Here is a 24445-nt window from a genome sequence, read left to right as displayed (position 1 = left end):
CTGCTCAGCTACAAAACAACTCACTTCAGGAGTGCAAGCAAGTCTTCCTCGATTCAGAGGGACTGCCTATGAAACCGGACATTAACCTCCACCACTTTGTGGTCACCATTGCCAAGTTGTCTCAGATTCAGATGTGCTCAACCACCTTTTTACTTAGTATCTGGTCCAATAGGGCCCCTGCTTGTATGGAGGTCCTTGACCATCCAATATTGTGAAGGATCATGTTTTCACTCACTCCTATTTCATCATTTAAATAAATTCCAACCTCGAAGTGCTAAATTTCCATCACCCATAATAACTGCATCTGACCCTGACTACATTGCTCTTATTTAATTCAAGTTCTTGATTGAATACATTCTCCTAACCTGGAGGTCCATAGCAGACATCCAGATGTGTTTTCTCAACCTCATTCCTGTTCACAAGGTTTAATAAATTACTAATTACTTCACCCACACTCAGATCAGTCATTTCCAATTAGAAATTGTGATCGAGATCATTTAAGCATATAGGTAACTTTAAATCTTGCGGGCAATACATTATGTAAAGCAGCAGCCTAATATCTTGCAAGCTATACATGTCAGTCTTGTACACTTCCCAGTCTGATTGAAAAGCAAAGCAGCACTGAGAAATACCCTGGAAGATAGTTATATGAAAGCCTTCTTGGCAATATGTGACTGGGAAGAAAAGCAAAGCCACCCCCAATCCCATTTAGAAAGGAAAAAATGTGACTGGTTTTACGTCAAAGACAATGCACAACAGTGCAGCTTCAATAATTTTTTTTTTAAATCAGGAATTGAAAAGCTCAATAGAATCTTAGGCCTACCCTCACCTACTGGATCAGTTTCCATTTCTGCATCCTAATGCAATAAATCACTAGAGCGTAACCACAGCAATTTATAGAGGAAAAAAATGAGCAAGACTGTCTGCCCACTGACAAACCATACATCAGTGAAAGCACCCAGATGGACAGTGCCAGGACAAAGCACTGCTTTGTAAGTACAGACCGCATTTCAAAAAAGTATTGATCATTTGGATATTTGGACACTTAAATTAAATTACACGTTTACACAGATAAAGTGCTAAAACCAATTACTGAGGCCATTGTAATAAGGTAGCAGCACCATAATAACACTGCTAATTTACATGACTTTGAAGTAGTTTTAAATCCATTCTTCCATGTGGAAATGTAATACAGGATTGGCTGTTTAGAACATTTAAGCTTTGAACAGATATCAAAAGAAAACAGAATTAAGCTAAACAGATGTGACGGCTCAAATATTATAGGCTATCAAAAACAATTCTCATTGAAGCAGCCCTAGCGAGGTCATTTCTTCAGTGCTATAAATTATTCCCAGAGGTTAAGAGCAAGCCCTCCAAAACAAGGCAGAACATTCCAAAAGTGGAAAAAGCAGCTGCTCCTCAAGAGAAACAGATACTGTACTAATTCAGTAAACTATGTCACAACAGCAAAGCAGAGAAGCCAAAATTAACCCCTTTCACTGCTCCAACTGGATGTCCCTGAATGGTGAACAAAAACAAAAGCAAATAGTTTAACCAAATGCCACCACCTCACCCCCACCCAATGGGAACAGTGTGGACAGGGAATGCGGATAGTAGGGTGGGGGTGAGGGGGAAGAAGTTCGTACTGTGTTCCTGCCCTCCACCATCTTAACTTATCTGAAATCTGGTGCAGAAAGGAACAGGGGGGCCCAATTTAAATGGCTATATCATGATCTGATTAAGTCATCAGAGGCGCACACCATTGTAACTCGTGGGATTAAAAGGCCTGTATGACTCAAATTGCCAGCAAATTTTGATGGCAATCAGCCAGGAGTGATCCAAGTAAGTGCACTAAAAAAAAGTTAAGGCTTCTTGTGGCCCAGTAGAAGCAGGCCTCCCCATCCGAGCTTTCCTTCCTCCTTCGCCACTCGTGATTGACCCAGACCCATCCCAGTCCCATTGCAGCTGACCGTTCCCTTTGGTCCCGGGTGGCGTTGGCTGTGGAGTGGTCCCTCTCGCCCAGAGTTTAAATCAGGGCGCAGGGTTTGCTTCTCTTCCCCTTCATATCCTTTCAATTTTCTCTACCGTCTCCTTTCCTCTGCCAAAGGCAGAGGCTAGAGTGCAGATTCAAGGGCAGAGGTAGATTTCTGGCACTACACACAAATGGCCATATTTCAAGTGCACACAAAGAAGGTTATTCAACTGTTGGGGAGATCACAATTAAGTTTCACTCCATGTTCGCTACACACATACATACATGCACTCATTTTCCAGCATGGATTACTGGATAATGATCAGTGGGCACTGGACTTTTTTTTGTCCATAGCTCAGGTATACTGACTCCAATTGCAGTGCTGCAGCTACAATCAGTTAACTAAGCAAAAACCAGGAATTGAGTCTGCGACCTTGTGCTTTATATAAATCAACATCAAAGGACTTGTTTGGTTACAAGACATGCTTTTCTTTCACAGGATAGCATCAAAATATATTCAAATTCATAAATATTTACGAGAAAGTTGAGAAAACAAGTTAAAGCATTTTCCTAATTACATGTTGCAAGAAAACTATAGCTTTTTCTAATTAACTATATTATTCATCATTTGATGCAGATCATAAAAAAATTGCACAGCTTCATTAGCATGACCACTAATCAGAATTGATGTTATTGAAAAGTAATGCTAAAAACTTGCATTATTTTATAAAAATCACGAGACCTAACCAACACCATTCATACCAAAATTGAATGTCAACCACTATGTATAAAGGTTTATACAATTTCCATATAGTCCAATACATCACTATAATCATTGTTCCAGCAATCTCAAAAGAATAGCAAAATATCAAATTTGTATGTCCCTTAGCTGCTTTGGTTAGTTTAAAAAGATGCATTATTGTCCAAGACTAAAAGGACAGTGAAGCTGATTGGCAGACTTGCCACAGATTGTCAATTAAAGCTTTTCACGAGACAGTAAGCAATAAGCAAATTTGAAAAATGAGAAGCACTATTTAAGCAAAAACATTTGTGAATTGACTTTATTACTGTGTTTATGCAAGATGCAGTATCCCTTTAACAAACAGCCAAGTGTTAGGACGCCATTTTCTCAGTTTCACCAGCCAACTACTTCAGATTGTATGCAGCAGCTTTCTAATATAATGCAATACATTCAGAGAACAAAGCAGCAATTATTTGGCATTTTTCTGCTCTACATGGGACTCCTGTGAAAAATACCTGACTGAAGGTGACGCCCAACCATCCTAGGAAACGCTACATTTTGTGCAAAGCTGCCTTCATGTCTGCAACTACGCTCGCCTGTGCTCTCTGTTTCAATATGTCGGCTGTGTACTGTTTAAGCCTCATCCTGTCTACATGCCAGAAAAACTACTCTGTGTAGTGTACGCTGCTGACAACCTGCACTTGTTCAGCCCTCCCCTGCTTGGAAATGCCCTTCCGAGGTGGGATTCAATATTAAGATATCAGCGACAAAGAATCTAGCTTGATTATCTAATTACTGATGACATTAAACCCATCTTCCTTTCTTTAAATTCTTTAACTGTCACAAAACATTTTCTTCTGGCAATGCAATTAGCACTAGCCGGTTTTTTGAAAGTCAGCCAAAAAACAACCGCATTCACTGGTTGGCTGCATGCAAATAAGCTTCTGTTGTCTGCCTTTTAAAAACATCAGGCATAGTTGTTTGGCATACCATTACAGCTCCAATGTTAATATAGAACGAATACATACATGGGCTTTATGCCAGTTTCAAGCTTTACTGTCTAATCTAGTCCACATTAGATCTCAGCATTACAAAAGAAAACATTAATCATTAAGTCTATTATTTGAAAATGTAGTTTTAAAAAACGAGCACATTCCACTGCAAAACACATTTTATCTGCTACATTTAGTGCTTGCTAAAACACGCCCACATTAACATTCTGAAGTCCCTGGACGGAAAGGCACGAACCGTGGTTTAGCTACAGCTCATCAACATATGCCAATGTCCATGCAGGGTAGTATGAACAACAGCTCGACTAACAAAATGCCTTTATTGCTTGTATGACTGTAAATTATAACTGTCTGCAAGACAGACCCAGGCAGGAAAATTCATCTTGTTGTAGACTTGCCAAGGTGAACTGAAGGTCATGGATAGCTGCCTATCTTTAATAGCACTGAGCAGAGACGTGCAACTTGGTTGCTAGGCCACAGCCCTTGTTATCCAGATTGCAGTGTAAACTAAGCCTGAAGCTTTAGACACCATCAGGTTCTGCAGAATTATGAGCAGCTCCCAGCTGCTACATCAATCAGTAGTGCAGAAGAAACTGAAACAATTTGTGCACTCAAGACACAAGCAGCACATCTGAATAGTTTCAGAAAACATTGAAAATCCTTTCTTCTATAATTTGTGGATTATGTTCCGTTGTTTTGGAATTTACAGAGTCAAATATGATACACTCTCATTACTTATGCAATCAACTGCATGGAAGCACCTCATTAATTTGTACAGTAATGCAAACAAAAATGTTCCTTACAACAACTCGCATTTGCATCGCATCTTTAACTTAGTAAAATGTCCCAAGGCATTTCAAAAGAGTAAAATAAGACAAGATTGGACAGTCAAAGAAGGAAATATTAGGACAGGTGACTAAAAGCTTCGTCAGATGTGGGTTTTAAAGAACATATTAAAAGGAGAGAGGTGGAGAGGCAGAGAGGTTTAGGGAGGGAATTCCAGAGCTTAGAGGACTGATGGCACGGACACCAATGATCGGGTGAAGGAAGTGGGGGATGCACAACAGGCTAGAGTCGGAGGAACGCAGAATTCTTAGAGGGTTATAGGGCTGGAAAAGGTTAGACATGGGAAGGGGCAAGGCCATGAAGGGATTTGAATACCATGATGATAATTTTAAACTCGAGGTGCGAGTGGACCGTGAGCTAATGTAGGTCAGCAAGCACAGGGGTAATGGGTGAACGGGAATTGGTGCAGTTTAGGGTATGGAAAACAGAGATTTTGCTAAGTTTATGGAGGGTTGGAGATGGGAGGCTGGCCAGAAGAGCATTGGAATAATTGAGTCTGAAGGTAACCAAAGCATGGCTGAGAGTTTCAGCAACAGATGGGCTGAGACAGGGGCAAAGTCAGGTGATGGTAAGGAAGAGGAATTAGGCTGCTTTTGTGATGGAGAATAAGGAGTGCAGTTCAAGGCCATTGAGTTTGCAAACAGTCTGAGACAATGGCAAGGAAGGGGGATAGAACTGCTGACCAGGGAACAGAACACAGTTTGTGGAAGGTGTCGAAGACAATAGCTTCCGTCCTCCCAATGTTCAATTAAAGGAGACATTGGCACATCAAGGACTGGAGGTCAGACAAGCAGACTGGCAACACAGAGGCAATGGAGGAGTCAAGAGAGGTGATAGTGAGGTAGAGCTGGGAGTCATCATCGTACATATGAAACCTGACGTTATGTCTTCGGATGATTTAGTTGAGGTCAAGGATAGATCCTTTGGGGACTCCAGAGGTAATGAGGCAGAGACAAGAAAAGCAGTCATTGCAGTAGATTCTCTGGCTATGACTGGATAGCTAAGAGTGGAACTAGGCGAGGATAGTTCCACTCAGCTGGACGATGGAGGAGGATGGTGTGATCAACTGTCAAAGACTACCGACAGGTTGAGAGTGATAAGAAGGGATAGAAACATTGAAACATAGAAAATAGGTGCAGGAGTAGGCCATTTGGCCTTTCGAGCCTGCACCGCCATTCAACAAGGTCATGGCTGATCACCCACCCCAGAAACCCCCCCCCCCCCCATACCCCCCGACCCCCCCAGCCGCAAGGACTACATCCAACTCCTTCCCGAACACATCCAATGAACTGGCATCAACAACTCTCCGCAGCAGGAAACCCCACAGGCCAACAACTCCCCGAGTGAAGAAGTCTCTCCCCACCCCAGCCCCAAACAGCCCACCCCCCATCCCAAGACCGTGCCCCCCCGCCGGCTCCGGACCCACCCAACACCGGGAACACTCCCCCCGCACCCAACCCGCCCCGTCCCGTCCCGTCAGAATCCTTTCCAAATGCCGAACACCCCTGGATGTCGAGCCACCAGCCCCGGCCACCCCGGAGCCATGCCCCCGCGATGCCAACCACACCACATCCACCAACCGCCATCTGCGCAGTCAACCCGTCCACCCCACTCCGAACACTCCCCGTACCGAGGCACAGAGCCCCCAGGCCCGCCCCTCCAACACAAGGATAGAGCACTGTAGTTGCAGAAAATGATACCTGTGACTTTGATGAAGGCCGTTTTAGTGCTATGACTGGGACGGAAACCTGATTGGAGGGGGCCAAACATGGAGTTTGAGGGAAAGAGAGACATGATTTGGGACGTGACAACACATTCAAGGATTTGAGAAGGGAGGCTAGTGGTGGGGTGGTAGTTTGCAAGGACAATAATCGGTAGAAGCGGAGATGGTAGAGGTAATGGATTATGTTGAAAATTGATAGGCAGGATGTACTGAAAAGGCTGGCTATGTTTAGAGTGGATAGGTTGCCTGGTCTGGATGGCTTGCATCCCAGGTTGTTAAGGGAAGTGCGGGTGGAGATGGCTTGCCATAATCTTCCAATCTTGCCTAAATGCGGGGGAGGTGCCAGAGGGTTGGAAAGTGGTAAATGTGACACCCTTGTTTAAGGATGCAAGACATTTCTAGTAACTACAGGCCGGTCAGTTTAACATCAGTGGTGGGGTAAGGTTTTAGAAACAATAATCAGGGAAAATATGAACAGGCACTTGAAGAGGTTTAACTTAAGTAAGCAGAGCCAGCACGGATTTGTAAAAAGGCAGATCGTGTTTGACTAATCAAATTGAATTTTTTGATGAAGTAACAGAGATGGTTGATGAAGGGAATGCAGTGGATGTTTCCAAATGGATTTTAGGAAGGCGTCTGACAAAGTGCTTCATAAAAGGCTGGTTAACAAAACTGAGGCTCGTGGAATAGCAGGGTCATGTCAGCTTGGAAACTAAATTAGCTTAATGAATGGTAGTTTTCCAGACTGGAGGATGGTGGATAGTGGTGTTCCCAGAGGTCAGTGCTAGGAAAAATTGCTGATGATACCAAACTTGGAGGTGTGGCAAACAGTGAGGATGATACCAATCGACTGCAGCAGGACATAGATAGGCTGGCAGAATGGGCAGATAATAGCAGATGGAATTTAATATAGAGAAATGTGAGGTGATGCATTTTGGCAGAAGGGATAAGGGGAGGCAATATAGAAATGACATCGTTCTAAAGAGTATGCAGGGATAGAAGGACCTGGGGGATTCATGTGCATAGATCTTTGAAGGACAGAGAAAGTAGTTAGAAATGCATAGGAGATCCTGGGCTTCATAGAGGTATTGAGTACAAAAGCAGGAAAGTTATGCTGAACCTTGATAAAACTCTGGTTATGCCACAACTGGAGCATTGCGTCCAGTTCTGGTCATCACACTTTAGGAAGTTCTTTGAGAGGGTGCAGAGGAGATTTACCAAAATGGTTACAGGGATGAGGGATTTTAGCTACAAGATTAGGTTGAAGAAGCTGGGGTTGTTCTCCTTGGAGCAGAGGAGGTTATGGGGAGATTTGGATAGAGATGTACAAGATTATGACAGGTTTAGATAAGGTAGACAAAAAAAGCTGTTCCCATTAGCTGACGGTACAAGGACCAGGGGACACAGATTTAAGGTTTTGGGCAAGAGATAGAGGGGGGATGTGAGGAAGAACTTCTTTACACAGCAAGTGGTAATGACCTGGAACTCGCTGCCTACGAGAGTGGTGGAAGCAGAGATGATCAATGATTTCAAAAGGAAATTGGATAGGCACGAGGGAAATAAACTTGCAGGGCTAGAGAGAGCAGGGAAATGGGACTGACTTGATTGCTCTACAGAGAGCCGGCATGGACTCGATGGGCTGAATGGCCATCTGTGCTGTAATGACTATGATAAAGGGGTCAAGGGTGTGTTTTATTTTTGAGGGGGTGATGACGGTACATTTGAAAGGGAGGGCGACAGTACCAAAGGAGTGGGAACCGTCATATACTAAGACATTACACACAGAATGAAAGTGATGATGTTCTGACAGATTTATGTAAACTATCAGACACGTTTGTTTTTGCGGAACACCACATTGCAGGAGAGCTCGGTCACCAAGTAACGTTTTCAATAGGAAAAAGGTTTATGTTCCAGATCAGTTACCAGGATTTCTAACCTGATTGAAACTGCTATCTTCTATGCTGAAATTTGGCAAAATGTCAAATATTTTTAATTTATCGTTTCATGCTTGCTATGTTTAAATACTTATATCAATCTCTGATTTATTGAGGAAACCTTGGTTACTTAGGCTAAAATATTCGGCATCCTTACAATAAATTCGTTTAGCAATAACGTGCTTGAGATTTTTCAAATAATAGACTTCATGATTAATGTTTTCTTTTTAGTGCTTAGTTCCAATGTGAACTGTTTTAGACACATAAATAGGATGCCACCATTCATTCAGAGGGGAAAATACATGGGACACCATCCCTTGGAGAACATAGTATGCATAGGAGTCGCATGATCTCCCTCTGCTATTTCTATACAAAAACTTGTATGAGTCAAGTTCTTAATGTTTTGGCAGCAGCAGGAAATCTGGATATACCGGTAATCACAAATGAAAAATAGTTTAAAAAAAAAGCTCTAAACTAATCCAGGTCAGAAAGAGAAAGGTAGGCTGAGAGCATGTTGTATATGTTAAACTGCTTTTAAATATCGCAGCTAAAGTAGGTAATTGAACATTTGCCTGATTTGTGACGAGGAGCACATCAAAGCTGTACAAGCATTATTGACAGTGGGTTTCAGCCAACCTGGAACAAAGCAGCGCCAAAAAATCATCAGCCTGAACTGTCAAAACGACGATGCTTAGTAAATAGCATATACACAGTTCCAGGTTGCTGCATTGCAAGAGAAACCCTTAATGATGGCTCGTTAAATGCCCACAACATGAGCTCCAAGTTCTAGTTTTTGTAAATTGCATACTGCACTATACTAGTGCATTAACCCATTTGTTTCCTTTTGTAACCTTTAGTCTAATAAAAAGCTTGGGCATAAATTTGCTCAGAACCACATTTATGTCCCATGTGGGAATTTGAGGAACACAGCACTTTCCAGGTTATTTGTATAAACCTCAACACAGTGGCATCCTCCCCCATTCCGAGCCCATCATAGATGGGTGGTAATCATAGAAATTTACAGCACGGAAGGTCGTCATTTCGGCCCATCGTGTTCATGCCGGCCGACAGCTATCCAGCCTAATTCCACTTTCCAGCTCTTGATCCATAGACTTGTAGGCTACAGCACTTCAAGTGCATTTCCAGATACTTTTAAAATGTGGTGAGGGTTTCTGCCTCTACCACCCTCCCAGGCAGTGAGTTCCAGACCCCCACCACCCTCTGGGTGACAAAAAATCCCCATAAAACCTCCGACCAATTACTTTAAATCTATGCCCCCGATTGATGTACAAAATTCTAAATAAATGACACTGCCCTCTGAACAGCACTTAATTACAATTGTAGATATTTACAATGGTGTTAAGGGAAATTAGGGCCCCAAGTTACATCCCGCGGCAAAAACGGCGCACCTTCGAGCTGGGCGCCTGTTTTTCGCGCCGAAAATTGCGCCTAAAAAAAAGTCCGATATTCTGTCTGCTTGGCGCGGGGGTGCTCTTCGCAGCAGGGGGTGGAGCCTAACACTCGCGCCGATTTTGTAAGTAGCTGGGAGCGGGTACAATTTAAATTAGCCTTCGTGGTGCCGGCAACCCCGCGTGTGCGCGTTGGAGCGTGCGCGCAAGCGCAGTCTCACACAAACATTGGCACTCGGCCATTTAAAAAAATACTGCAGAAAAAGTGAAGATTTGTTTCTTGGACCCCTGCAAAGGCTTGTAATTAAATTTTTTTTGATATTTCTGTGTGTGAGGGAGTGCTTTTAGCAGCACTGCTGAATAAATCACCTGCTGAAATCAGTGAGTTCAGCTTTTCACTGCTAAACTTGCAGAACCGGTGCTGCATTGGTGCATGCAAATTAAGGACTGTGTGTTTGGAGAAATAAGAGTGCCAATTCAACTTTGCAATGGATCAACGTCCACCAAGAACAAAGATGGCAAACCATTGCATAATACGTGGTGTTGACAATGCAGCACCCATTCTGCAAATTTAAATATAAAACTGTCGATGTGGCTGCCTCTCCCTGTCCAAATGGCCTCAGTCCCCCTCACAGCTCGAAGGCTGCTGCTGTCTCTTCGGCTGCCGTTGAGCCACTGACGCCGCCCCTAAAGCGTGGCCGAATGGCCTCAAGTACCATAAAGAGCTGCGTGTGTCAGGTATTGATTCTTCGGCTGCCGGCTAGCCACTGACGCCGCTGATATCTCAAGGCCGAATGGCCTCGGGTCCGTCCGGTGCTGCTTCTTCGCGGCCAGCCACGAAGAGAATGAAGGCCTGCCTCAAGCACTGCAGCTCAGCTCGAAGCTTGCTGCCGCTGCCGTCGAGACAGTGACGCCACACCCCTGCCTGTCTCCAACATGAAAGGCCCGCCTGAAGAACAGCAGCTCGAAGGCTGATGCTATTTCACACAGGTAGGAACATGGTTTATTTAATCTTTTCTTATAAATTTTTATTCAGGTTGGATTTATTTGTATAATATTTGTATAAGTATAACTAAGGATTGATTGTAGAATTTAATGACTTCCCTTCCCCCCCTACCCCCGCCCCCCCCACGCCTAATTTGTAACCTATGCCTGATTTTCTAAAGTGTAGACAAGGTTTTTTTTGAGCGTACAAAAATCTTCACTTACTCCATTCTAAGTTAGTTTGGAGTAAGTTTTCACTCACGAAACTTTGAAATCAGGCGTAAGTGGCCGGACATGCCCCCTTTTGAAAAAAAAATTCTGTTCCAAAGTGAAACTGTTCTAACTGACTAGAACTGGAGCAAACTAAATGACGAGAATTCCGATTTCTAAGATACTCCGTTCTACACCAGTTGCTCCTAAAAATCAGGAGAAAATCATATGGAAACTTGGGGCCAATGTCCTTCCATCCACTCCATCTAGGCCCCTCATAATTTTATGCACCTCAATAAGGTATCTCCCTTAGCCTCCTCGGCTCCAAAGAAAACAACCCCAGCTTATCCAATCTTTCCTCATAGCTAAAATTCTCCAGTCCAGGCAACATCCTCATAAATCTCTTCTGTACCCTCTCTAATGCAATCACATATTTCCTGTAATGTGGTGACCAGAACTGCATGCAGTACTCTAGCTGTGGCCTAACTAGTGTTTTATACAGTTCAAGCATAACCTCTCTGCTCTTGTATTCTATGCCTTGGCTAATAAAGACAAGTATTCCGTATGCCTTCTTAACCACCTTATCTACCTGTCCTGCTACCTTCAGGAATCTGTGGACATGCGCTCCAAGGTCCCTTTGTTTCTCTACACTTCAGTGTCCTACCATTTATTGTGTATTCCCTTGCCTTGTTAGCCCTCCCCAAATGCATTATCTCATACTTCTCCAGAGTGAATTCCATTTGCCACTGTTCTGTCCACCTGAACAGTTCATTGATATCTTCCTGCAGTCTACAGCTTTCTTCTTCTTTATCAACCACTTGACCAATTTTTGCATCATCTGCAAACTTTTTAATCATACCCCCTACATTTAAGACTAAATAATTGATATATATCACAAAAAGCAAGGGACCTAGTACTGAGTCCTGCAGAACCCACTGGAAACAGCCTTCCAGTCACAAAAACACCCATCGTCCATTACCCTTTGCTTCTTGCCTGTGTGCCAATTTTGGATCCAACTTGCCACTTTGCCTTGGATCCCATAGGCTTTTACTTTCGTGACCAGTCTGCCATGTGGGACTTTATCAAAAGCCTTGCTAAAATCCATACAGATTACAAATAGACTTTAGCAAATATGAATTCAGAATTCCTGATTCAGTAGCATCCCACATCATTTTATAGTTTTTCTTCTATCTTCCTTTGTGCCTTCTCCAAACTCAGCCTCTGACATGGCCAACAACATAATCTTCCTCCAATGTCTCTTCTCTGCTATCCTGCTGAGTGGGACTACACTTTTACCTATCCAATTGTAACCAGAGCATCTGCAGCAATGGCTTCACCGCTTACCCCCACACCTTTAGCTCGGGAGTCCCCAAGGGATTGATCCTTGGTCCCCTTCTCTTTCTCACTTACATGCTGCCTATAGTGATATCATCCAATAACATGGAATCAGTTTCGACGAAACCCAGCTCCATCTTTCTACCACCTGTCTTGATCCTGTACCGCCTTTGTGCTGTCAGATTACTTGTCTAACATCCAATTTTGGATGAGCCACAATTTCCTCCAGTTATACATTAAGATCAAAGCCATCATCTTCGTCATACGCCACAAACTTTGTACCTATACCATCAATTCCATTCCGCTCCCCAGCCACTGTCTCAGGTTCAACCAGCCCATTCACAATCTCAGCATCTTTTTCAACTTTGAGCTGAGCTTCCAATTCCATATCCGCTCAATTCCACCTCCATACCATCTGCCTCTGCTTCAGACGATCTGATTCTGAAATCCTTATCCATGCCTCGGTCATCCACAGATTCGACTATTCCAATGTTCTTTAACCAACAACCCACCAACCATCCTGTAAATATCAGCGCATCCAAAACTCTGCTACGCATACCCTGTCCTTCATCAAATCCCAACTCATCTATTACCCGTCTTTGTTGATTGATGGCCATCGCCTCCAATTTAAAATTCTCATCATTGTATTTCAATCCCTTCATGGCCTTGGCCCTACCCCTCTATAACTTTCTCCAGTCCTACAACCTCACCCAAAATTCTACATTACTCCAACTCTAGCCTTGTGCATTCATCAGTTTACCTTTCACCCCACTATTGGTGGCCATGCATTCAGCCACCTATGTCCGACGCTCTGGAATTCCCTCCCTAAACCTCTCTGCCTCTTCACTTCCCTCTACTCCTAAGATCCATCCCTATTTGTAGGAGTATACATCGTGTCCAGTGACACTGTTGCACACTAACATTATTATAAGCTTGTATATACTAGTATTACATGCCTGAGCTGAAAAGAATTCAGTACACCAACAGCAATCACATAGATAATCTGTTGCATTAAAAAAATAAACACACATACTTCTGACCTCAATGAAATCAATGCATTTGCAGATTCCTATGCCTCACTGTACGCCTCAGAATGTCAAATCGCACAGAAGGAAGCAGGGTCACCTGACTCAGGCCAATGGCATTAAGGAAGCAGTAAAAGGGTGGGACAGGATCTGGATCTGATGGTTTGGAAACTGAATTCTACAAAGCTCTGCTCTCCAAGCTAGCATCACTGTTGATGCAACTCAACAGAGTCAATTTTAACCCTACCCGCCCAGCAGAAACCAGGTGGGCTGGCAATTAGAATTGGCTGGGTTCCTTACTAGATAACATCCCACACCGATCCCACTGCCTCAAGTTAGGAAGAACATAGGAACAGGAATAGGCAATTCAGCCCATTGAGCATGTTCCGTCATTCAATGAGATCATGGCTGATCTGCAACCTAACTCCATATACCCGCCTTTGGCCAATATCCCTTAATACTTTTGGTTAACAAAAAGCCATCAATCTCAGATTTGAAATTAACAATTGATCAAGCATTGATTGTCATTTGCAAAAAAGAGTGTTCCAAATTTCTACTACCCTTTGTGTGTAAAAGTGCTTCCTAATTTCACTTCTGAAAGGTCTGGCTCTAATTTCTAAACTATGCCCCCAGTCCTAGACTCCAACAGGCAGAAATAGTTTATTTCTATCTGCCCTATCTACCTATCTGTTCCCCTTAATATCTTGAAAACTTCGATCAGATCATCCCTTAACCTTCTAAATTCTAGGGAATACAACCCTTATTTGTGTAATTTCTCCTCATAACTTAACCCTTGAAATCCAGATATCATTCTGGTAAACCTATGCTGCACTTACTCCAAGGTAAATATATCCTTCCTAAGGTGTGGTGCCCAGGACTGCTCACAGTACACCAGCTGTGCTCTAACCAGGGTTTTGTACAGATGTAGCATAACTTCTACCCCCTTGTATTCTAACCAGGTCAATAATTTGCCCTCAATTCTGTTGGTTTCTACCTTAGTTAACAGTCTCTTATGTGGGGCTTCATCAAATGCCTTCTGGAAATCCATATAAATTACATCCATAGAAATTCCCCTGTTCACTACTTTAGTCACCTCTTCAAAACATTCACTCGGGTTTGTCAGGCATGACCTACCTTTCACAAATCCATGCTGGCTCTCTCATCAACTAAAAATTTTCAAAATGTTCAGTCACCCTATAGACTCGAGCAACTGTGGACAACAGATGTTAGACTAACTGGTCTATAATTCCTTGGTTCCCCACTCTCGCCAATCTTAAATAGCATAGTGACATATACAATTTTCCAATCTAAAGGAACGGTTCCTGAATCGAGAGAACTTTGGAAGATTATAGTTAGGGCATCTGCAATGTGCTCAATGACTTCCTTTAAATCCCTGGGATGTAAACCATCTGTTATGGGGATTTGTCACTCCTTAGTGCCATTATTTTCTTCATTACTGTTATTTTACTTATGTTAATTATATTGAGTTCCTGTCCCCAATTCAATATTAATTTCCTTGGGATTTCCGGCATGTTATCCTTTTCTTCTACTGTAAATACTGCCGCAAAGTAATTATTCAACATGTCCGCCATTTCATTATTGACAGTATCACCCATTTTTAGTTTTTAAAGGGCCAACATTGCTCCTGACGACCCTCTTTTTCTTAATCTAATTGTAAAAATTCTTTGTATTGATTTTAATATCCCTTACAAGTTTTATTCATATGTTTCTTAGTTCTGTCTCGTGGTTTAATCAATTCATGTCTTTTAGTTTATCCTTTACCTTTAGTGGCTGAAGCACAATTTCTGACTGTTGCTCTACTCTTTTCCCTTTCATTTGTTTGAACTATTTATACTATAATTTCCACCTGAACTTCTCTCCTCTCCTCTCCTTCCCTTCCTTCCACCCCACCCACCCACCAGGTGAAGCTAGCAGAAAGGGGAGCTGGAGACAGAAGAGGTCCAAACAGGTCATTTTTTTTTGCTTATTTTCTCCCCCACTTTCCTTGTGGTGCCAGTGCTCCTCCAGGTCCAGCCAAGGAAAGTTTAGCCTTGCTCAGTCATAGGCTATTCCCACCCTTTCCTGAAATAGGAGCTATACTATCAAAAGGAAGTATCTCTCATCATCCGGTGTCAGAAAATAATACAAACAACTGGACAGTAGGAAGGATAATATATTCAGAGAAGATCTTGAAACAGTCATTTAGATGCAAACGATGACCAGACAAACTTATTCACCTGAAGCACCAATTCAGAGGAATGAAAAAGAGAAACAGATTTTGCTTGAAGTGCAGAAACTGGCAACTTTTGAAAGCAAAAAGTTATCTTAAACTAAAATGAAATCATTAAACTTTTGAAAAATATTTAGCAGACCAAGAACTGTAAACTGAATAACCACACTCTTTTACAGCACAAGAACAATGAAAAAAGTAAAAAAAAAACTTTTCTATCAGGTTTTGACAGAATTTAAACTGGGATCTTCTTTTTGGATGGTTCAACCACTCACTGGATATAAAGGAGACCCTTTGACATGTACATTAAAGAACAAACTTGTGTTTATATATAGCACCTTTCACATTCTCAGGACTTCCCAACCAATGAGGTACTTATGTGCTCAAGTCTCTGCAGTGGAGCTCGAACCTACAACTTTTGGACTCAGAGGCTACAGTGCTACCACAGAACCAAGGCTGACATTGTTAAACCACAATGCCGTTTGAGATGCTGTATCAGTCGTGCAAAACACAATCAAAAATAAACAGATGCAAGAATCACTGACAGCTCAGGACGTTCACCGAGCCATGCAGACCAGCAAGGTGCCTGGATCGATCTCTGCAATAGTAGGGATGATACAGTTAACAGTACTCTGGCATTCAGGAGGAGAAAAATGTCTGATCGGTATCCAGCAACATCTATTGAATGTGCACTTAAGATGTCTGCTGAGCACAGGACTGCTCTCCATGGTGATGGCATACCTGCCCCCGCCTCCACCTCTCCTCCCCCCACCACCCCGCCACGTGACCTGCCAGCATTTACTGTCAAAGCTCAATGGCTGCAAGGCCAAAGTAATACAAGACTATCTGTACCATGAAAACTGTGGCCTAACAAGGAACCTATACGTCCAGGAGGGGAGGGGAGGTGAGGTGAAGGGTGAAAAAAAAGTACAGAAAACTTAAATGAAAAAATAAAACAGCAAAAAAAAAACTCTTCAAAGAAAGACTACAGAAAAGATAAATGTAAGCCCATTAATAACTTGGTTCACATAAATAACAAAAATCACATATTACACAGCTGCACACTTCTGCATGCTGTCTATTTTGTGCCCCCTTAAAAGAGCAGATGGTTAATTAACTAAGCCAATAATCTGCTTTAGACTTATGATGCAATTCCTTGTTACGCAGTTCACTCGTCATAACTGGACATATGAAGCCTGATTCTCGAGTTACTTATTTCAATTTCCCTTGCATCAGCTCCTACTCCAAGCACCAGCTGTTTGCCAAAGCACCAATGAAAGTCATCTTTTACCTTGTCACACAATGCAGTGAAAGAGTTGGCATCTTCTAATGGACCACCAAAGCAGTCATTTCACAGGTTTTCAAGGGATTTAATTAGAACACATTTTGATGAATATTGGAATCTGCACATGGTGTCTCGGTCAAAATCCTGAAAACAGCACTGTGGGAGTACTTTCATCATCATGATAGGCAGTCCCTCGGAATCGAGGAAGACTTGCTTCCACTCCTGGAGTGAGTTCTTTGGTGGCTGAACAGTCCAATACGACAGCCACAGACTCTGTCACAGGTGGGACAGATAGCTCTTTCCACTGCTTGCGCTTGATTTCTGCATGCTCTCTGCGTTGAGACGAGAGGTGCTCAGCGCCCTCTCGGATGCACTTCCTCCATTTAGGGCGGTCTTGGGCCAGGGACTCCCAGGTGTCAGGGGGGGGATGTCGCACTTCATCAGAGAGGCTTTGAGGGTGTCCTTGTAACGTTTCTGCTGCCCACCTTTGGCTCGTTTGCCGTGAAGGACCTCCAAGTAGGGCACTTGTTTTGGGAATCTCGTGTCTGGCATGCGAACTATGTGGCCTGCCCAGCGGAGCTGATTGAGTGTGGTCAGTACTTCATGCTGGAGATGTTGGCCTGGATGATTCCGCTGATGTTGGTGCGCCTGTCCTCCCAGGGGATTTGTAGGATTTTGCGGAGACATCGTTGGTGATATTACTCCAGCGATGTGAGGTGTCTGCTGTACATGGTCCATGTCTCTGAACCATACAGGAGGGCGGGTATTACTACAGCCCCGTAGACCATGAGCTAGGTGGCAGTTGAGGGCCTGGTCTTCAAACACTCTTTTCCTCAGGCGGCTGAAGGCCGCACTGGTGCACTGGAGACGGTGTTAGTTGTCGTCGTCGATGCCTGCTCTTGTTGAAAGGAGGCTCCCGAGATATGGGAAGTGGTCCATGGTGTCCAGGGCCACGCCGTAGATCTTGACGACTGGGGGGGGGGGGGGGGGTCAGTGCTGTGCGGTGAGGACAGGCTGGTGGAGACCTTTGTCTTACGGAGGTTTAGCCTAAGGCCTATGCTTTCGTACACCTCAGTAAATACGTCGACTATGTCCTGGAGTTCAGCCTCGATGTGCGCAGACGACGTAGCTCGACGACAGAGGTTGGGGTGGTCTTGGACTTGGCCTGGAGACGGCGTAGGGTGAACAGGTTCCCACTGGTTCTGTAGTTTAGTTCCACTCCAACGGGGAGCTTGCTGACTGGGAGGTGGAGCATGGTGGCGAAAAAGATTGAGAAGAAGGTTGGGGCGATGACGTAGCCCTGTTTGACCCCGGTCCGGACGTGGATTGGGTCCGTGATGGATCCATTGGTAAGGATTACAGCCTGCATGTCGTCGTGTAGCAGACGGAGGATGGTGATGAACTTTTGGGGGCATCCCTGCATTCTTCCTGTAGCTGTCGTGCTGCAAAAATCATGTCCGTGTGCCCCGTAGGGGACGAAATCCACAATGTGATTCCGGGATGAGCACCTCGGCCATGGAAGAAGACGGTTGAGGAGGACTCTAGCGATGACTTTCCCAGTGGCTGATAGCAGGGAGATTCCTCTGTAGTTGCCGCAGTCGGACTTGTCCCCTTTTTTAAAGATGGTCACGATTACTGCATCTCAGATCCCACGGCATGCTCTCCTCCCTCCAGATGAGAGAGATGAGGTCGGGTACTCGCGCCAGCAGTGCCTCTCCGCCATACTTCAATGCCTCAGCAGTGATTCCATCCGCACCCATAGCCTTGTTGTTTTTAAGCTGTCTTATGGCTTTTTCTACCTTGTGCAGTGTTGGGGTCTCACTGAGGTGGTGGCGGGTAGCATAGTGCGGGATGGAGTCGAGAACATTCGAGTCAAAGGCAGAGTCTTGATTGAGGAGATCTTCGGTGCTCCTTCCAGCGGGCCCCGACTGCCTTGGTGTCCTTGATGAGTGTTTCCCCGTTCTTCACCACATGGACTGCAGCGGTTCAAGGCAGCTCACCACCATTTTATCAAGGGCAATTAAGGATGGGCAGTAAATGCTGGCCTTGGCAGCGACTCCCACATCCCAGGAATGAATAAAAAATAAATAAATGAAAACGGCTAATTTATTTAATAAATCTGGAATAGTTTAGACTCACCTTTACAACAAATGGATAATATTTTCCTTCTGTGCTCTAAGCATACATGATTCTGTACAGAGTTATAGGGAAAGCAGGTTAGTGGTATTAGTTCTGGATTGCTCCAACACAAAATTGCAACAGACACGTGGGCTGAATGGCGTCCTTTAATTCTACACACTTCTGTGGCTCTATACACAAGATGAAATGTTTCAACATACATGCAGTTCAGGGCATGGAAAAGGATGAAAAGACTATCGCACACTTTCGGAAAGGTCAATAAATATGGTGATCGTGTCCCAAAGTAACAGCTGACGATTTGGACAACTTGTGGATTTTTCTTAAACTATGTAGTACACAGTACCATGGGGATCTATTCTAAAATTTAAATACAGGTTGAACCTCTCTGGTCCGGAAACATCCGTGGTTCGGCATTAGTTTGCGGAACTGCCGCTTTGCGTGGGCGATGTCCCGATTTCCCACGCTCCCGCAAAGTTTGTTTACGTCTGGCCGGCAGTCCTGGCTCTCAGTATTCTAGCACAAGAAGATAGCCCAGGAGAGTGGCGAGCAAAGTTTTTTTAAACCCTCAAGGAAAGAACTTGCATTTATATAGTGTCTTTCATGACTGTAGGATCTCCATTGACTGCAAAGCGCTTTAGAAGCGCTTTTAAAGTGCAATCACTTTTGTAATGTCCGGAAATGCAGAAGCTAATTTATGTAGAGCAAGATCCCACAATGAGATAATAACAAGACATTCAGTTTTTTAAGTGATGGTGTTTGAGGGATATGCACTAGCCAGGACACCTCTTCATTGGGCAGTGCCATGGGATCTTTTACATCCATGAGAGGGAAGCTTGGGTCTCAGTTTAATGCCCCATTGCATCTGACAAAGATGCACAGATGCTTCAATTTCTGAAAGGTTATTTTAGTATTACTTCAAAATTCACTTTTTTTTGTACTGCACAACAATAAATTCCAAAGAAAGTGCCAGATTCTTGCTTGAACAAAATCACACAGCATGCTTGTGTTTCAAGTGATGGCTTAGTTCCTTCCTCCAGCAAGACGCCAGGAGACAAGAGTAGCTATAGAAACATTACATTGAGTTAGGCTCGGACATCATTTTGTTGAGTGAGGTCAAGTTATAAATTCCTTATCTACTTTGACTGAACTTACAAGAAAATGTCCAATTTTTATAACATTGCCAATATTAACCACATTAAAGGGCACAGATTAATTCTTAATTTACAAGGCCTCGATGTTGCAGGTATTCCTTCAACCACCTGGCAATTCCCTGCGCAATGCAAGAGATATCTCAATATCCTGTCAAGCAAATTGAGCTATTTTGGTTCAACCACTTTAACAGCAGCAAATATTCTTTTAAATTTGAAGTATATGAGAGTCTTTTTTCATTCTTTGTTCAATGTTATTTGTATGTTTTTTTTACTTTGTACTGGCTACCTTCAGCTCTTACACCAATTATCTTTCGAGCTTAGCAACTGCAGTTGCTGCAACATGGCTTGGAATGAACACTACTCTGCAACAGCTCACGTTTCTCAACCACCAAGGAACAATAGATCCCATGGTATCTTCTGCAGATCTAAATTTAACTTCCACTCAAATTGTGCCTTTAAACTAGTGTGGTATGGAATGGACAATGAATAATTCACATTTGTAATCTGTGCTCTCAATATTAAGGACAAGAAAGAAAGAATGCTCAGAGCGAACCATGCTCAATTCATAAAATCATTCATAGATCATGAAAGGATGTTTGTATATGAAGGTTGACCTCATTTCATTGAAACAGATAGCTTCTATAGGTGTTCATACTGTTGATCTAGCATAAATGTCAAATATTTCAATACATTACAGCTAATAATCTTAATATAGTATCAACTGTAACACCCCTATTTAAAAAAGGAGGCAGACAAAAAGCAGGAAACTATAGACCAGTTAGTCTAACATCTGTGGTTGGGAAGATGTTGGAGTCCATTATTAAAGAAGCAGTAGCAGGACATTTGGAAAAGCAAATTTCGGTCAGGCACAGTCAGCATGGATTTATGAAGGGGAAGTCAGGTTTGACAAATTTGCTAGAATTCTTTGAGGGTGTAACGAACAGGGTGGATAAAGGGGAACCAGTGGATGCGGTGTATTTGGACTTCCAGAAGGCATTTGACAAGGTACCACATAAAAGGTTACTGCACAAGATAAAAGTTCACGGGTTGGGCGTAATATATTAGCATGGATAGAGGATTGGCTAATGAACAGAAAACAGAGAGTAGGGATAAGTGGTTCATTCTCGGGTTGGCAATCAGTAACCAGTGGGGTGCCGCAGGGATCATTGCTGGGACCCCAACTATTTACAATCTATATTAACGACTTGGAGGAAGAGCCAAGTTTGCTGACGATACAAAGGTGGGAGGAAAAGCAATGTGTGAGGAGAATACAAAAAATCTGCAAAAAGGCAGGCTAAGTGAGTGGGCAAAAATTTGGCAGATGGAGTATAATGTTGGAAAGTGTGAGGTCATGCACTTTGGCAGGAAAAAATCAAAGAGCAAGTTATTATTTAAATGGAGAAAGACTGCAAAGTGCTGCAGTACAGCAGGGCCTGGGGGTACTTGTGCATGAAACACAAAAGGATAGTAAGCAGGTACAGCAAGTGATCAGGAAGGCCAAAGGAATCTTGGCCTTTATTGCAGGGGGGGGGGGGGGGGGGGAAGGGAACTATAAAAGCAGGGAAGTCTTACTACAGTTGTACAGGGTATTGGTGAGGGCACACCTGGAATACTGCGTGCAGTTTTGATTTCCATATTTACAAAAGGATATACTTGCTTTAGAGGCAGTTCAGAGAAGGTTCATAAGGCTGATTCCAGAGATGAGCGGGTTGACTTATGAGGAAAGGTTGAGTAGGTTGGGCCTTTACTCATTGGAGTTCAGAAGAATGAGAGGTGACCTTATCGAAACATAAAAGATTATGAGGGGTCTTGAGAAGGTAGATGCAGAGAGGATGTTTCCACTGATAGGGGAGTCTAGAACTAGAGGGCATAATCTTATAGTAAGTGGCCGCCCATTTAAATCTGAGATGAGGAGAAATTTCTTCTCTCAGAGGATTGTGGAACTGTGGAATTCGCTGCCTCAGAGAGCTGTGGAAGCTGGGATATTAAATAAATTTAAGACAGAAATAGACAGTTTCTTAAAACGATAAGGGAATAAGGGGTTATGGAGAGCGGGCAGGGAAGTGGACCCGAGTCCATGATCGTATTAAATGGCGGAGCAGGCTTGAGGGGCTATATGGCCTACTCCTGCTCCTATTTCTTATGTTCTTATGTAACTAATATAACTGAAGAACTTGTGCGGCCTGGCTAGGTTGTTTTAAAATTTTCAATCTGATTTTTCCTCTCATTCAGAATGAGATGGAAGCAGAAGGAAATACTGATGCGTTTAATTCCGTGCATTCATGCATTTTAACCACTATTCAAAATGTAATGTTCTACACACAACACATCCAGAATTCAATTATAAATTTTGAAATCCATGTTTAAACAATGTAAATAAATATTATTGTCAACCAGCAGATCAACACCTGAAAGCCCCAAGTTTAAATGAACTAAATTCAATAATTTAATTGTTCTCTCATATGTTCAGTTTGAAGAGTATTCTTACCAGTTTGTCCTTTGCTGGGATGTTGAAGTTGCTGCTGTTGAATGCTGTGCTGAGAAGAGTTTGCTGCCACTTGCCCTGTACCTTGTGCTAAACTATTGCTGATGGCAGTCCCAGGTGGCAGTGGCTGACCCCTTTTCAATAGCTGCTTCTGTTCTTGATGCCGGAAGCGTGGTGGCACTTCACGAGGTGGGTAACGGGACAAGGCCTGTTGCTGACAATTGGTAGAAGCTCGCTTGCCATTGCTCCCACTGCTGTTGGTAATAGTGGTAGTGGAAGTGCTGTTGCAGGAATTGGCAGGCTGTGGCTGGATTTGACTGGTCTTGGTAGTTTCTGGCACTGTCAAAAGATATAATTAATTTTAAACCACATATTTGATAGCAATTTAAAAAGAAACAAACACAAAATTCACATTTTTCTGCATTTTAATTTTTTCTAAAATTTCACATTAATGACTTGTCTTAGCTTTAATAATGCAGCTTGCACATGCTCGAAGCTCCTGAGGGCATATCATTATATTTAAATATGCTACAATTAAATACCGCTGGCAAATCCATCAGATTTTAATCAATTAAAGAAACAAATATAGATGAATCAGAATTCCAGATTTTCCCCCCCCAAGATGATTATAAAATATGTATATTAAAACACTATTTCCCTTCTGCCAATTTAACATTACACAGTAACACAACAGAAAGCATGGAGCAAGAGGCCATATACAGCCCATCAGCCCTGTTCCTTCCATTCAGAAGGTCTGTGATGGATGGAAGGCAGGAGTGATTTAAATGGCATGGATTTAAAAGGGATGATAGTGCGCGGCAAAAGGGGGTGGCAATGGGACAAGTAAAGAAACAAAAAATGGGTCGAGAGGTTTTGTTTCTTCACATGTCCCATTACCTGACCCCCCCTTTTGCCATTTAAATCAATCCTGCATTCCATATCACAGACCTACCCCCTTTGTCCTTTCCTTCCCTCGTCCTTTTCTCTGCCTCTGTACTTCCTTAAACCGTGTTCTATCTAACATTTTCCAGTTCTGACAAAAGGTCACAGACCTGAAACGTTAACTTGGTTCCTCTCTTTACAGACGCTGCCTGACCTGCTGAGTTTTTCCAGCATTTATATTATTAATAACTTGATAATAGCTGCTGTTCTTGGGTAGACGTGAATAAAGGCATACAGCAAACATGCTAGTCAGATTTGTTTGAAGACATTTAATAGCGTGTCTCACAGGAGACTGGTTACAAAAATTCAAGTTTATGCCAAAAGGACAAATGCAAAAGCATGGGTAGAAAGCTAGTTGTTGGACAGGAAACATGAATTACGAGTTAATGAATGTTACTCAGATGGAAGGAAGGTCACAAGCAGAGTACTCCAGGTACAGGTGATGGATCCATGTTTGTTCTCAGTATATAGAGATTATATGAACTGGAGTCTAGGGAACAATATCAACATTTGCTTTTGACACAAAAGTAAGGGGGTTGGTTTGCAGCGAGGGAGACTGCAAGACTTCAGGGGGGGACACATACAGGTGGCAAATAGAATTTGATGTGGAGAAGTACTACATTTCACAAATAATAGGAAGGACAATGAAGGGTGTGGTTAAACCAAGACTTAGAAGTTCAAATACATAATTCCTTGAAAGTAGAGTACAGGTAAATAAAGCCATAAAAACCATTTTTGATTCAATAGACAGGGCATAAAATACAAAATTGACATACATTCCTTCCATTAACTTGACATTTTCAGTCATCACCAAAGTTACACAACTTGCCAAATGAGCACTTACTTTTTCCAAAAGGGTTAAGTCACTGAGGATAAAACATCCTAAGTGTGTTGATTGCAATTTCATTAATTCCCACTAAACATACAACCATTAGAAGTTCACAGCACAGAAGATGACCATTACAAAAGAACTGTGGATTGTGTAGGACTTTAAAAGGCTTCTGCGGTCCATGACTGGGAAAC

At 42.9% G+C, this 24445-nt stretch overlaps 1 protein-coding gene across 14 annotated transcripts in view; it reads right to left on the bottom strand.

The window, feature by feature from the left end:
* Positions 1-24445, bottom strand: part of tnrc6c1 (trinucleotide repeat containing adaptor 6C1) — a 173978-nt gene that overhangs the window by 69765 nt on the left and 79768 nt on the right. For all 14 annotated transcript variants that reach the window (XM_070857623.1, XM_070857629.1, XM_070857632.1 and 11 more), the window contains exon 5: positions 22484-22819. In XM_070857623.1, coding sequence (XP_070713724.1) covers positions 22484-22819 — 336 coding nt within the window. The remainder of the gene's footprint in view (positions 1-22483; positions 22820-24445) is intronic.

The sequence above is a fragment of the Pristiophorus japonicus genome, chromosome 16 (genome assembly GCF_044704955.1).
Source record: "Pristiophorus japonicus isolate sPriJap1 chromosome 16, sPriJap1.hap1, whole genome shotgun sequence".
Taxonomy (NCBI): domain Eukaryota; kingdom Metazoa; phylum Chordata; class Chondrichthyes; family Pristiophoridae; genus Pristiophorus; species Pristiophorus japonicus.
Note: the sequence above shows the minus strand (reverse complement) of the source record. Positions and strands in the feature narration are given on the sequence as shown.